Source organism: Fusarium musae, chromosome 7 (assembly GCF_019915245.1).
Source record: "Fusarium musae strain F31 chromosome 7, whole genome shotgun sequence".
Taxonomy (NCBI): domain Eukaryota; kingdom Fungi; phylum Ascomycota; class Sordariomycetes; order Hypocreales; family Nectriaceae; genus Fusarium; species Fusarium musae.
In genome coordinates, this window is record NC_058393.1 from 1 (window position 1) to 15,465 (window position 15,465).

Sequence of the window (15,465 nt, forward strand, 5' to 3'; positions counted from 1 at the left end):
CCTAACCCTAACCCTAACCCTAACCCTAACCCTAACCCTAACCCTAACCCTAACCCTAACCCTAACCCTAACCCTAACCCTAACCCTAACCCTAACCCTAACCCTAAGATAGTAGTATAGTATATACTACTGCCTGCCTAGCAGTTAAGGTATATTAAAGTATTAAGCCTATAAGCTTATTAAGTGCTATATTTAAGCTAGTAATAAAAAAAGTAACTTAAAGATAGATAGCTATAATATATATTATATAAAGAAGCTATACTTTCTTTTAAATATATTTTTAAAAGATACTTAGCTTTTTTAAATATTTACTTAAGTCTTACTATATATACTAAATAATTATAAAAATAATAATAAAAATAGTAATATACTCTTATAACTATTTATAAACCCTATTTCTATATAGGTCCCTTAAACTAATAATAAATCTTTTATAATATAGCTTAATATAAATATATAAATACTAAAGTAAAGACTTAATAAAGATAATAAGCTAGTTACTTTAATAAAAGCTTTATAAGTTAAGAACTGACTTAAGAACTATTTTAAAAAGAGATATAAACCTTTTAATACCCTAGCTATTACTTAAAAGCTATAAGAAAGAGACTTTAAAAGCAGGTTATTTTTTTAAAAGATTTATATTATAAGTCTTACTATTCTATATAAGGTATTTAGTAATTAAAGTTAAAAATAGCTTATTAATACACTAACTTATCTTTATAGCTATTACTTATAGTATTACTTTATTAACTTTAATTAAAATATAAGCAAGGTAGTAAATAAAATATACTAAGGTAAGTAGGTAATACTATCTAGCTTTACTTTATATTAAGCTTAAGCTATTTAATATAATAGCTTTAATATATTAATAATTAATAATATTTAACTAATTAATATAAAAGTATTTTTTATTTATAAATAAGATTACTAATTAAACCTAGCTATAATAAAATTTAATTAAAATATTAAAGACTTTTTTATTAAAAATAGAATAGATATTAATATAAGGCTAGCTCTTTTAATAAAAATAGCTAAATATCTTAGTAAAAAGCTTAATATTCTTAAAAGCACTTTAGCTAAAAAGATTTATACTTAGTAACTGCTAGTAATAATAGTAAATATATTTAGTACTAGTATTTATATTTTTATTTCTAGAAGCTTCTTTATATACTATAATAAGATTTATTTAATTAATAGTATTAAAAAAGAAAATAAGTTTTATATTATAATACTTACTATTATAAATAAGATCTTTAACTTTCTAAGAATTTATAAAGCATTATATATATATATTATTTAGCCTGTCTTAAAGTCCTTTCTTATTAGTAATAATATATAAAATCTTTTTAGAGACTTAAAAGTTCCTAGGGTTTAAATAGCTATAAATAGTAATTTATATAGCTTATAAAAAATATCTATTCTAGAACTGCTTAGTATTTATATATTTCTATAAGGTTTTATAAAGAAGTTAAATAATATAATAAAAGATAATACTAAAGCTAAGATAATACTAATCTATTAATAGTCTATTATTTATAAATATTATAATAAAAATAGTAAAGATAGTACTAGTAATAAGGATAATAATAATAATAAAAGTAAAGAGAAAAATAATAAGAATTATAATTAACTTAAATTAAGACTTTAAGAAAAGACTTTAATATTTAATAAGAGTAAGACTTAATTATATATATAATAGGGACTGGGGTTTATATTACTTATAAGTTTAAAAAAATATAAAAGTAAGGCCTGGATTATATATATAATAGTAAGGCCTGGATTATATATATAATAGTAGGGCCTGGATTATATATATAATAGTAAGGACCTAATTATTATTTTAAATATATAAATAAACCTAACCCTAATACCTTAATATAAAACTTTAGTAGCAGCTACTTTAATCTTATACTTTATAAGCTTCCTTTTAATAAAAGTATTAAAGTTTTTAATTAAAAGTTCTTATAGCTTATTAAAAGCCTTATTAGCTTACTTAAGGTTAATTTATAATTATACTTTATATACTTTAGCCTATAATTTAATTACTTAAATTTATAAAATCTAGTTATCTAAACTATAAAGGATTATATAAGTAAAAGTATATAAAGCGCTTTACTTATTAATAGTTATACTTTATAAGCTTAATAATCCTTTTAAAGATATTAATTTTATAAAATAAAATAAATATATATATATTAAGTAATATAATAAAATTACTAAGTCTTATACTTACTTAGGCTTATAACTATAATATATATAATAAAGGGATATATATAAGGGTTAAAAGAGCCTTGATTTTTCTTATATAATAGGGGAAGCTATGCTATATATATATAAGAGGAGCGCTGATCCTTGTTAGGTAAGCTAGACTGATCAGGGCTACCCTATCTTTTAACAAACTTGCTTGCATAGGTCCCTAACGCTGCAGCTCGGTCGACTCTCCGGCTTATCCTGACAATGTCACCGCCGCCATTCAGCCTCACCTGGTAGATATGTCTCTTTCCGTCAAAAGCCGTCCAAGCTAACAAGTCGGAAAGGCAGATAATGTACCATGCTGTACATGCAGTTATCACGATCTTCGCGTCTGTCCTCCAAAACCCGTCCGGTCCCCAAGCACAGTTAGACTTATCGATAATCACCGGTTTTGTGAGGGCTGTTGAAAAGCTTGTGGTCTACCATAGCTGTGACCTTGGGAATTTGTTAAATGGATGCATCAAAATCGAAGAGGCTGCACGGAATGTTGTAAATTCACATGGAACCACATCTGAAAGCCAGCACTTGTCAAATAACACATTCCTCCAGCCACTGATGCAGCGGAAGTATCTGGTAAGCAAAAATTGACTTTAATTCCACCAAACTCAAATCTGACATCCCATGACTTGCAGCTTATATCACAAAGGTTGCGCAGTTCAGTGGATCCCATGCAAATTGTCCACGGGCTAATGGGCAACATCCATACATTATGTTCTGAGGCAGTAGAGCTCTTTGCAGATGTTCTTGGGATAGATGGTGATTGGATGTATCCATATGGCCCCTTTGCCCCTGAAAGCTTAAAAGCAGAGAACTTTAATTTTAACTTTAGGCCTCTGTAATATAGACACGATAAAGGTGTTCTTGTGTTTCACTGAAGCAAAGGCTCTTTACTTAGAATAGCTAAAACTCATATAATAATAATACATTAGCCAATTAAATTTAAATCTAATTTAAAGGTTCTAGGGTTGTCACTTCGAGCTAGCCGTATTGAGAGTGTCCTTTGCCTTTCGCATGAACGGATACAATTTATATCCACTTCTAATAATATAATTATTAATAGCCACTGCTAGCTTCCATCTAAACGGATATATATTATATCCGCTCCATGACAGCGCTGCACGGATCTTTAGTACTTGCCTTGACCGTACTCATTTTATGTTGACGTAGCTTCATAAGATACTGTAAAGTTATGCCTATGTAGTATTAGGATCCCAACGTCTATGGAGGGAAGTAGGTGATAAAGAAGTGTTAGCGGTTTTCGATAGAATGTTCAATATAGCAGCTGCAAGCAGTTTATTTTACTAGAATACAGTTCTCCATTATCTGATTTACTTAATTTAGCTTCGCTATTGTACACTGACATGTCTTATTCTAGAGTCACGTATCTCACTCAAACGATACCTCTTGCTGATGAGATATAAAAAAAAGAAACAAGAGCGTCAAAAATAAACCAGCCATGGTAGATGTCACTGGCTTGTGGTGATTTGAAGACCAGGAACTTTTGTCACGAGCTCCGCACTAACCTCCTTCCAAATCATGGCTTGAGCCCTCCTTCCGGCCGGACTGGTTATGACTGGGATCGAATTCCTGGATACGTTTTTGGTCAGCAAAATTAAAGACGTTCAGATGGGAGGAGCTAGTATCCGCTGGGAGGTACTTACACGCGGAATTCCTCGTCCGTCAGATAGAAGCGAATGAATCTCCCCTAGGAAGTAAAACGTAGTTAGTTCAGGGTCCATGCGGTGCTAATATTGTGCGAAGTAATTGATTGAACTCATGATTTGAATACTCACATGTTTCTCAGGCCCCGCCAAAGCCGCGTCTAATAAGTACCTCCCTCCAAGCTCGGGCGACTTTCCAACAATGCTCATGAGTATAGGTATCGCCATTCTAGCAACGAGAGATCGCTTCTTTAGGGTTCGCTGCAGGTCTGTATTGCAGATTCCCGGACAAACACTCTTGAGGATGACCTGAGGTCTGGGGTGCAGGTATTTTCAGTGTCCTGCCTCCAGTAGAGGGAACGGGGTAGGGTACTTACTCTCCCTTTTCATCAACAGCTAGTTTGCAGATTTCTTCAAAAGCGTACATCAACAGCAGCTTACTGGTAGCATACATAGCGTCCGGGCCACCACCGGAAGGCCAGTTTGACGGGTCTTTGAAGTGCAACAGGATACCCCCGTCACGTTTCTCCCACTCAGGCCACTGGGAAATATCTGGAGTTAGATGCCGACCTGAGCTTACTATGACGAGGCTTGCTGGTGACTGTCGGTTTTGTCGTATTGCTTTCATCCACTTTATGAGAAGAATGGCGATCAGTGAGGTGCAAAGTGTGTTTGTTTGGATTGTTTCTTCCCTAAGCAAAGAGTGGGCATTAGCAAATGCCAGCGCGGTAGACACGCAATAATCACGTACCAGCCCTCGGGACTCATAACAAACTCCGGATTAAACGTGCCGGCATTGAGTATCGCAATATCAATGCCGTTCGTTCGGCGCACGAGCTCATCAACGAAGGAAATGCACGACGAATATCGGGTGAGATCCAACTCCATCATCTCGATCACTACCTGTTCACTCCCGGCAGCCCGTGCGGCAGCCTCGATCTGCTGCCTGGCTGTTTCGGCTCGAGGTTTATTGCGGTAGGTGATGATTACTTTGGCAGCTCCGAGGCTCGCAAAGTGTTTCGCGGTAGCGAGACCGAGGCCGCTCGTTCCACCAGTGACGAGGACAGTTTGACCGTCGAAGGTGCCGCGCGGAGGCAGTGGCTCGGGGTTCCACTTCGCCTTGATTTCTCGGAGGAGGTCTGCCATGCTAGCGAGTAAAGACTAGGTCTGGGATAATGCGAGAAAGTGTCGCTTTGCTGTCGGCTTGTACAGGGTGCTAGGAGTGCTGTTCCTTTGGTTGATCGGCGAAGAAGAAGAAGAAGTAGAATAGTATGTGTCGAAAAAGCTCAGGCTGAGGTGTGTGCTATGCCATGACTTTAAAGATACAACGCGGGGCTCTGTCAAGGCAGCATGTTGTCGGGGAGCGGAAACGGATCTGTTCCGGGCTTGTGCTAGTGCGGTAGCGGGTCATAGCATTGTGAGTAAGACGCGTAGCTGATGACAAATCTTGTTCAACAGGTATCAACAGGGATTCAAGGAGTTTTACGGGTTACGGGTGCTAAGACGACCCCGAACCTTTGATATCCTTGTGTTTCTGTGCTGATATCTATGCGTATCTACGTGCTTGGTGTAGCATATTGGTAACGAGGCCAGGGTCGAGCTGTCGACTGAGACAACGGCCTGTAATTGAGTTCGTGCTCATGAATGGTAGATAGTGAAATTCTTAACAGAGCACGCTCTATCCTTAGGTGACTTCGCTGGTGCGGGCCCAGCGACAGCAATATACAAGACTTTAGCAACGCAGGGGATAACATCAAATAAGGATGTGTTTTAATATAGAAATAATACTCTAACGGAAGTAGTTAACAGTCTTAGACAGTAACTTTAAGAATTCTTTATATTCCTAAGAGTAATATAATTATTATAAATAAATTTCTATCTAGGTTTATATTATAAATACAGCGATTTTATCTGTTATACTTTAATAGGTTATAAATACTATATTCAGAGCGAGTCTTTACTAGAATAGTAATACTAATTGGGAATCCTGCGTAGTCCGGATCGTCATTCAGTATAATGACAAATTGTCTACTTCTTATTCCGTCCCCATTCAGCCTTCTCAAGGTGCTGAGCTTGCCAGTCGAAGTGTTAAATTCCTTTTCTTCAATCCTCAAGCTACCTATATAATAAGATATTAGCTTAAGGGACTTGAAGACAGCCTAGAAGCCCAAGTTTAGGCTATAATTAAGGTAATTAAGTTAATAATATTTACTGAAGAAAGTTTCATTATCTCAAAAGTTATAGTAAACATGATTAATTATATAATCACATTGAACCTGAGACATGCATTAATGCCCAACACGGCCTAAAAGAGGGGTTAAGATTTACTGGTCTTGCTATGTAGTTCTATCAGGTATTATGCAGTAAGACCCAGTACCTTCGTGTAGCGCCCTGGCGGCCGTTTTCACTACTAATACATGGTAGTCAACCCGTTCATCCAAGTAGTAGTACACCCATCAACTCAAGCCTCAATCCAATTTTTGAAAATGGAAACTAACCCCGAAACCATCCAGCCTGCAGTCTCGCAAGAGGACGAAGCTGTCGCAGTCTTTCTCATCCATGACGGTGGTGGTACAATATTTTCTTACCATTGTCTGGCCCCTCTTCATCGCCCCGTTTATGGGATTTACAACCCGAACTTTAGCAGTGGAGAGCCTTTTGACGGTGGACTCTGCGATATGGCTCGATTCTACGTTGACTTGGTCGTTGAAGCGGTGGGCAAGAATGACTTCCCTAAGCGATACGATGCCGACGGGAATATTCAAATTATCCTTGGTGGCTGGAGCATGGGTGGCCACTTGAGCCTGGAGATGGCACATCAACTGGATAGCAAAGACACTGACATCAAAGTCATTGGCATCCTCATGATCGACACCGTTTACCCCCAGAAGCAATCGAACGGAACCCCCCGAAAGACAGTAAGCCAGGAAGATGTTGAGGGACAAGATCCGTCTCGCATTCTTGCCGACCGCGCCATGGCGGATGCGAACCGCATGATAGATGCATGGACGCCCCCAGTTTGGAACGGAGACTCTGCAGAGCGCCGACCACGGATCACCCTGCTCCGGGCTAAGGAATCTGTACCCCTAGACAGGGACGGAACTATGCACTTGGGTCGCAAGGAGCGGAACCTGGGATGGGACACGTACGAGAATGATTTGTTTTTCAATGTGGCAGATATCGAAGGGAATCATTTTGAGATATTTGCATTCAGATACCTCGACGGTATTTCAGACACGATGAAAGCGGCTTTGGATGCTCTGGAGAATGCCGCTTTGAAGGATTGAGGCACCGGGATCTAGCAATCAATTTCCAAAACCTTGAAGTGCATTCATTGAGGACGCAACATATCAATTGCACATGTCCAGTCTATTTCAGAACCCAAAAGTGTCAGGTAGAATCTGTACCTAGCTGAGGAGATAGTGTTGGCTGGTTAAAGATATCCATGACGGTCATGTTTATCCCAGCCTCCCGAGCCTTTCTGACAACCTTGAGCGCAGCAATTGAATCACCTCCAAGTTGAAAAAAGTCATCATCTAATCCGATCATGTCCGGATTCACATTTAGAACATTAGCCCAGATTCCCTGCATTTTCCGCTCGGCATCCGAGGTAGGCTGCCTCGGGTCGCGTGCCGAAGTTTGCTTTCTCACTAAGTCTTGGACCGAGAAAGTTGCTCCGACTCTCTGTAGCTCTCGGCGGTCTGTCTTGCCCGTACTCGTTGTAGGTAGCTTTGCCATGGAGATGAAGGCACTGGGCCTCATATGCCTAGACAGGCGCTTGGACAGCTTGAGGTCTATCTCTAAAGGAACAGGGAGAATGCTGGCAGCAGGACTAGAAATCTCCTTATTCAACATGGTTCCCTCGGTCGCTTCGACGAAAATGACTAACATAGGACTTGGTGTCTCCCCGCGGGGTAAGATGACCTCGGCAATTACTGTTGTCACCTCTGCCATGCATCTTTGGACGTAAAGCTCAATCTCTCCGAGTTCAACTCGCTGTCCACGAATCTTGACTTGTGTGTCCTTTCTCCCAACGTAAGATAAGCTTCCATCATGGCTGAATCGTACCAGGTCGCCTGTCTTGTACATTCTTCCACGGCGACCTGATTGACCATTCCTGCCATCTAGGAGCCATTTCGGGTCTTGGATAAATTTAGCTGCGGTTTGCTGTGGGTTACCAAGGTAGCCGCGGCTAACAAGAGGGCCTTCAAGAAGGAGTTCACCAATGTAGCCCGGAGGTACCAAGATATCGTGGTCATGCTGGTCTACTACCCAGGTCAACAACCCAGCTCCCTTTCCTATTCTGGTTGTATCGGCTGGCGTCGATGCATCCGCATTGATGGTGCTGATTTGACACTCTGCAGGCCCGTAGGCATTGATAACTCTCACATGACCCCACCAACGAGTGACATCGTCTTTTGTTACAGCCTCTCCAGCTAGGATGAGCGTTTCAAGACAAGGAACACCAGTTGGGTCGATGAGACGCGCTACGGAGGGGGTCAAATCAGCAACAGTGGCCCTCATATCCGCCATAGCCTTGGTAAGATTCCCCCAACGCTCCTTGTCCGAGGGAACACATAGGCAGCCGCCCGAGGCAAGAGTAGCAAAGACATTATGTACAGCAATATCAAAGGAATAGGCGGCAAAGTCGAACACTCTGATTTTATCGTGGAATCCCAGAAGCTCGCACTGATGTTTCAGCATAGAGCAAAAGTTGCTATGTGTCAGCGCCACGCATTTGGGCTTTCCTGTGGTGCCCGATGTGAACACTGCAAACATTATATTAGAAGGGGTTTGCGAGCTTATCTCGCCAGGTTCAGAGTCCCGAGATGAGGCCACGTCTGACCCAATTTCAATGACTGTTTTACACAATCGTGAGCTTAGCACAGAATTTGAGGACGAAGATATGATCACGTCTGCCTCCAATTGATCGACCATAGTGCGGAGGCGCTCTTCTGGTAGGCTGGACTCTAGGAGTGCAAAGCCTGCGCCAGCCTTAAGAACCGATAGCATGGCCACAGCTGTCCACATTGACTTTTCAAAGCATAGTGGAATCAGAGTATTGGGTTGTATACCGCGTTCGACGAGATGGTGGCCAATCTTTGTGGTGAGCAAGTCTAATTGCATGTACGTAAGCCCGCCGTCCCAAGCGCATATCGCTGGCGCGTTAGGCTGGGCTGTGACGCGTTGTCGGATGATTTCATGGACGCACTGCTCATATAACGCAGGATACTGAGCATTCCAAGTCCACAGCAGGTCCAGGTCATCGGGTGTTGTTATATCGACTTGCTCCAACGTCGCGGCCGAGTCATAAGCATTGTCAAGTTGCTGCACTGCATACTCGAGATGGCTCAACAACCCACGAACCATTGGCGGTTCAATCACTCTTTGATCAAAACTGGCATTTATGTGGATATCCTCTGCACCAATGCGTATCTCAAGCATGAGGGCATACGTGTTGAGCCAGCGATGCTGAGACAGTGTCTTCCAAACACCTAGCGCATCATCATGGCCAGTGCTACCAGACCTTTCTTGTTGAATGACGAGAAGTGATTGAAACATGCATGCATTCTTGCACCCAGGTGACATCCTTGCAATGTTGTGAAGTCCTGCTTGTTCAAAAGCCACCACGTCGGCTGAATGTTGGTGGATGGTGTTCAGATAATCCGATACTTTTTGGGAACGTGACAGGTTGACGCGAAGTGGAATTGTCGCAAAGGTTGGGGCCACGATAGCTTCTATTCTGTCTACCGGAGCATTTCTTCCCGACGTTGTGACGCCGAAAACTGCCTCATCTGAACTGTTGATGCGTCCTATAATCAAGGCCCATGCTGCGTGGATCAGAGCCGTGGTTGTGATGCCCTTGGAGAGCCGCTTGAGATGCGAAAAGTCGTGCTGCACCACCATGTCTGCCACTGGTTGGTCTATCGACGGCGGTAGGATCGGGAATGGTACGGAGTCACAGTCATGTAGAACGCGCTTCCAGTACTCAGCCACCTTCTGGGGATCCTGGTACCTGATGTGCTGAATGAAGGACTGGAATTGAGGCCCTGGCTCGACCGGTACCCCTCGAAGTGCGTCTAGGACTGCGTCTTTGATTAACCCAATTGACCATCCGTCGTAGAGAGCATGATGCGCCGTCCAAACGAGGCATCTGTTTGTGCTCGTATTCTCTTTGATCAAGGCAAAGCGAGTGAATGGTTGGCCAAGGTCCATGGTGTTTCTTCTATCAGCTTCAAGATACTCATCCAGACCCGTAAAGTTGCCCCAATGAATATTGTCGTCAAGAACAATCTGGATTATGCCAAAGGTGTCGTGGTGCACAAACCTGGTACGTAAAATGGGCATCACGCGAACAACCTTTGACCATGCAGCGTGAATGTCATTGTCTGAGATGTGCGGCGCTAATTCGAGCACAGATTGCTCTACACATGCGCCTGGTCTTGCCGATGCCAGAGATATCAAGCCTTCTTGCAAGGGGGTGCATGGGTATGCATCTTGGACCTTGGTTGGATCTATGTCATGACGGCTAGCGACGTCGTCAAGGAACGATCTGACATCAACTGATTTCTCCAGGAGAGCGAAAGGTGGGATTGTTTCACAGACTTGGCCGAGGTGATGCACACTCGTATCAACCAAATCGTGAAGGATTGGGTGTCGAATGATATCTGCAACTTCCAGCTTGATACGAGCCTTGCGTGCCTCGCTAACCAATTTAATAGCGGCAACACTATCACCTCCAAGATGGAAGAAACTGTCATCTAGTCCAATATGAGCAGGCTCCATCTTGAGCACTCGGCTCCATAACAGTTGCATAGTCCGTTGCAGTTCAGAAGCCGGCTGCTGTTTGGGTCCGGCCGATGTTCGTAGTTTAGCGAGCTGCTCGGCCGACATAGAGGCGGCTATCTGACGCAGTTCTCTACGGTTCACTTTCCCAGTAGCCGTTTCGGGGATAGAATGCATGGTGAAAAGGGTGGCTGGTATCATATAAACTGGAAGATGCCGAGTGAGCTTGGCCTCTAGTTCGGCAGGCAAACGAGAGCCAACAGCTTGTGCACCATCGGCCGTCTCCCCCTCCAGAAATGCCACCAAAGTCGGACTTGCACCAGTTCCTCGTGGTGTTATGACTTCGGCCACGGCTCGGTTTACACCTGAGAGCTTCTTGAGCCAATGCTCAACCTCTCCGAGTTCAACCCTTTGGCCTCTGATCTTGACTTGTGCATCTTTGCGTCCAAAGAACCTAAGGGTTCCGTTCTCGCTGTACTGAACGAGGTCCCCCGTTCTATACAAGCGGCCATGCCTCCCAGGGATTTCAGATACCGCCGAACCACTCGCATCTCCTTTGAGAAGCCAGTCGGGATCATTTATGAAAGCCGCTGCAGTTTCCTCGGGCTGGTTCATATAGCCACATCCCACGAGTGGCCCCTCAAGCAACAGCTCACCAATGTATCCAACAGGCTGCAGCTTATTGTGGTTCTCTGGATCCACGATCCAGGTGTTCAAACCTGATCCTCTACCAATGCGGAGAACGTCATCCATGCTGGTAGGATGCCCATTGATGACCGCATTTGAAGTGCACTCACTCTGGCCGTACAAGTGGATAATGTGCACTTTGCCCCACCATCGAGCAATCTCTCTTGTAGATATAGCTTCACCACCAAAGATGATGACCTGCAGGTCAGGCACTTCATCAGGATCCAGAAACTGCATAACAGATGGTGTCAGGTCTACAATGTTGACCTCAAGAGACCTGATGACCTCGGCCAGTCTGTTTCGCCGATCGTCTTCACTCGGAACACAGAGACAGCCGCCAAGAAGCAGGGCCCCAAAGACATTGCTGATAGTTGTGGTGAAGCTATATGAGGAGAAGTCGAGAATTCTGGACTTGGTGTCGAACCTCAGGACTTCAGACTGGTGATGAAATGCTGAAGAGGCGTTGGCGTGCGAGATCATAGCACATTTTGGTATCCCCGTGCTTCCAGAGGTGAAAATCACGTACATCAGGGATGTCGGGCTCTGCTGAACTGGCTGCCAGTTCGAGTTTTGAGCGTGCTCTTCCAAGGCCTGTGGTTCGAGGATGAAGACTGCTTCAGCAAGTCGTGATCCCAGGTCGTGATTAGACTTGGAGGCCAATATCAGGTTTGGGTTGACAGTCTGGACCATGTATTGGAGCCGTTTCTCTGGAAGTGATGGGTCCAGGAGTAGAAAGGCTCCTCCAGCCTTTAGAACACCGAGTAAAGCAACTATTGTCCACATAGATTTGTGGAAGCACAACGGCACTATGGTGCCGGCTTGCACACCAGAGGATAAAAGCTTGTCAGCCAAGGCCGTAGAAAGCCTATCGAGCTCACCATATGTCAGCTTACCATCCCATGAACAGACTGCCTGCGCGTCAGGCTGAGAAGCGGCAATGCCTGTGAAGATGTCATGAACACAGCGGTTGATCTGCTCAGGAACGTGAAGGTTCCAGCGCCAGATCATTTTGAGATCTTCAGGCGTGACTATTTCTACTTCCGCCAGTTTGCTTTCGGCATTGGCATCAGAAAGCCGGTGTATCGTATGGTCAAGACGCTGGAATAAAGCTTTGACCAAAGAGGGTTTGAACAGAGCCGTCGAGAAGCTAGCTTTGCCATGGAGTCCTTGGGTGCTTAGATGCAGATCAACGATGAAAGGATACTTTTCTGACAGATCTTGCATCTGGAGTGCGGAAAAGCGTTTCGAGGTATTGTCTGATGAATGAATGACAATCAGTGCTTTGAGTCCGTTGGTTGCAGGCCCATCCAGGCCATTCACCTCCAACTGTCCGCTCGCGTCTTCATGCTGCCGCTGCACAGATAGAAGGTATTCAAAAATAGTCTTTTCGCCTGTGGTATCAACGCTGAGCGGTACAACAACCATGCCTCCGTTTGTCCCGCTCCGCAGAGCAGCATCAAACATCACAGCGTCGTCAGAACCAAACTGTCGGCTGACGACTAATCCCCATGAAGAGAGGATCAAGGACGACAGTGCAATGTCAGAGATATGCCCAAGAAATGGTGAGAATTCATAATCCACGACACCGTCAGTTGCTGTATGCGCCATGGACGAGGCTGAGTGCGGATCGGTATCTCCTTTCAGCACAGCATGCCACTCAATTGCAGGCTGGCTTGTGCCGAGTGAACCCATTTTTTTACGCTTGCAAGTTGATGAATTGATTGTATAATAAAATAATTCTTTACGCCCACAACGACGAAACTTGTGTATGAAAGACAAGATCCAATTACGAAGTTGATTTTCGTAGCCGTTAATGTTCTAGATCATACAGTGGGCCAAGACTTATAAAGCTTCATTCTGGGGACTTGGATCTGTTCTCTGTTCCTCTGGGGGTTTAGTGTAAGGCACATAGACCTTGGCCTTGTCCATTCCGTCCCGGCTCCCACCGTACAGGGCATGTTGTATAGCCCTGAGACAACTCAGTTTCTTCCCTGCCTACGTTTTGAAACTTAATGCGGTCTACAAGTCACATGGAACTTGAGAAAGAGATCTGCTGTTGCCTTATCTTGCGAATACAATTGTGTCATTGCTTTGATGCAAGTATGTGGGCCCGAAATGGCAGGCCCTTACCTCCGCTTCAGGTGAACAGACTGTGTGAATGTACCCTGGAAAGCAAGATTGCGTTGCCTGCAGGCCATGTCTTGGCTGATCTCTGTCATCTCTTTTCTCTTCCATTTCACCAATCAAAATCAAAATACAACATTGTCTCGGAAGCCCCTCCCTGCATGCAGTCAGATCCTGGCTCACCGAGATACTAGGGTCCCAATCTACTAACCTTCTTGATAATAAGACAAGATTGAAGTGTTCATATATACATGTTTTCATGCACGACTTGTTTATCAGTTTCTGGCGGTGTGAAGAGATGTGAAGAGCGAATGCATATGATCAAGGCGCTTCCAGATTCAGTGCATCCAAGCTATTCGGCTGGCAGTTCGCTTAGAAGCTCTGCCAGTGTTTGGGGGGTCGCCAACCCTCGCGCCGCTGAAGCCCTTTCTTCACTCACCCCCCATGCAGCAGGGATCTCAATACCATCTGATCTGCCTAGTATCATCTCTGCGACTGCAGCTCCACATCTTGCCGCCACCGGCATGCCGTGCCCTGTATATCCCGCACTGATCCATAGCCCCATATCCTCAGCCCCAGATCCCTCCTCGTTACTGGAATGACCAATCAAAGATCCCTGTAGGCGACCAACCCAAGGCACGCCATCACTCGAATAGCCCATGATCCCCGTCCATTCGTAGTTGGCATCCATTACCTTGGCTTTGATGCGATTGCCATCCTCAAGAGGTAGCATGAGTGCATCACTGACGCACCTATGTAGAGCCTGACTGATGATCGGGTTGATCTCGTCATCATTGCATACACCTTCCTCTCCATCAAGCCGCTCTGCCAGTCGCTCACCGCCAAATATGATTGACCTATCCGCTGAGCTCGCGGACCTCTCTTGGGTATCCTCTGGCCCACGGTGAATCAAGTATTGGTGGTCGGCGCCCTTCATCCAAACGTAGCTATGCGGGAGCTGCATGGTGCCTGCGGGGGGCTCGAGTGCACAGACTTGTCCTCGCACGGGCGTGATGAGGCCCGACATTCCAGGAACCAAATGTGACGTGTACGCGTTGGTCGCGAGAAGCACATGTCGAGCTTGTACCTGGCCACGCTTAGTATGAAGGTTCCATGACAACTGACCACGTTCGATGCGATCAACCAGGATGTTCGTCTGCAGATTGAACATAGATGCATCGTGATGATCAAGAAGAGACTCGAGAATCCATGCGACCAGTTTGTAAGGCCAGCACTTTGCAGCATTCGGCTGGAATACTGCAGCTATAGCCTCAGGGACATGTTTTCGAGCGAGCTCGTCATTGTCCTGGATAAGAATGGCCTTATCCTGGAGGTCTGGATATTTCTTCAGGCGCTCCATCTGCTGCTTAACAGCTCCAAGCACCTCTTCTGAGAAGATGGGATGCACACCTCCGGTGACTTGCCAGTCACATGGAATATTGTACTTTGCAACCATATTGGCAATGAGATCAAAGGTCCCAAGCTCAAAACGGGCAACGTCAGCGGGGGCATCCCATACAGCGGGTTGACAGTGACCTCCGTTCTAGTGATGCCGGGTAAGTATCTGTACTGATTCTGCCCTGATCAGGGAGACAAAAAGAATTGGCAGAATAGGACTTACACGCCCTGTTGCACCCCAGCACGCCTCTCGGGCCTCGAGCATGAGGACGCTTCGACCTCCCGTAACAAGCTCTCGTGCGGCAAAGGTACCCGTGATGCCACTACCAATGACAACTACATCGGCTGTGGTCGGAAGCTCTTCTGTAGTGCGGTGACACAACAACCGGTCGGATGGATCGCGGTGCCAGTAGGAGCGGGTGCTGTTGGAAGATGGCGGCCTGGCCTGTCTACCGGTACCGTTCTGGGTTGCCTTGGCCGAGTTGTTGGTCATGGTGAAGATTGAAGAAACTGGACTGCTGCTGCTGGAAGCGTGTAGAGCATGTACCGGTGTCTG

General features: G+C 44.4%; 4 protein-coding genes across 4 annotated transcripts; 1 reads left to right on the forward strand and 3 right to left on the reverse strand.

The window, feature by feature from the left end:
- Positions 1–3,771: 3,771 nt before the first annotated feature.
- Positions 3,772–5,060, reverse strand: J7337_009150 (putative secondary metabolism biosynthetic enzyme; the record flags this gene model as incomplete). Its single annotated transcript, XM_044826751.1, has 5 exons — positions 3,772–3,840; positions 3,915–3,998; positions 4,047–4,230; positions 4,292–4,606; positions 4,666–5,060. The coding sequence occupies 5 exons, from the start codon at positions 5,058–5,060 to the stop codon at positions 3,772–3,774; spliced, it is 1,047 nt and encodes a 348-aa protein (XP_044677345.1).
- A 1,340-nt stretch (positions 5,061–6,400) lies between these two features.
- On the forward strand, positions 6,401–7,201 carry J7337_009151 (putative secondary metabolism biosynthetic enzyme; the record flags this gene model as incomplete). Its single annotated transcript, XM_044826752.1, has 1 exon — positions 6,401–7,201. One exon carries the CDS (start codon positions 6,401–6,403, stop codon positions 7,199–7,201), a length of 801 nt encoding a protein of 266 aa, XP_044677346.1.
- A 103-nt stretch (positions 7,202–7,304) lies between these two features.
- On the reverse strand, positions 7,305–13,079 carry J7337_009152 (NRPS protein; the record flags this gene model as incomplete). Its single annotated transcript, XM_044826753.1, has 1 exon — positions 7,305–13,079. The coding sequence occupies one exon, from the start codon at positions 13,077–13,079 to the stop codon at positions 7,305–7,307; it is 5,775 nt and encodes a 1,924-aa protein (XP_044677347.1).
- Positions 13,080–13,863: 784 nt separating this feature from the next.
- J7337_009153 (uncharacterized protein) lies at positions 13,864–15,402 on the reverse strand (the record flags this gene model as incomplete). The annotated part of the gene is made up of 2 exons (XM_044826754.1): positions 13,864–15,054; positions 15,133–15,402. 2 exons carry the CDS (start codon positions 15,400–15,402, stop codon positions 13,864–13,866), a joined length of 1,461 nt encoding a protein of 486 aa, XP_044677348.1.
- Between the last annotated feature and the right edge of the window lie 63 nt (positions 15,403–15,465).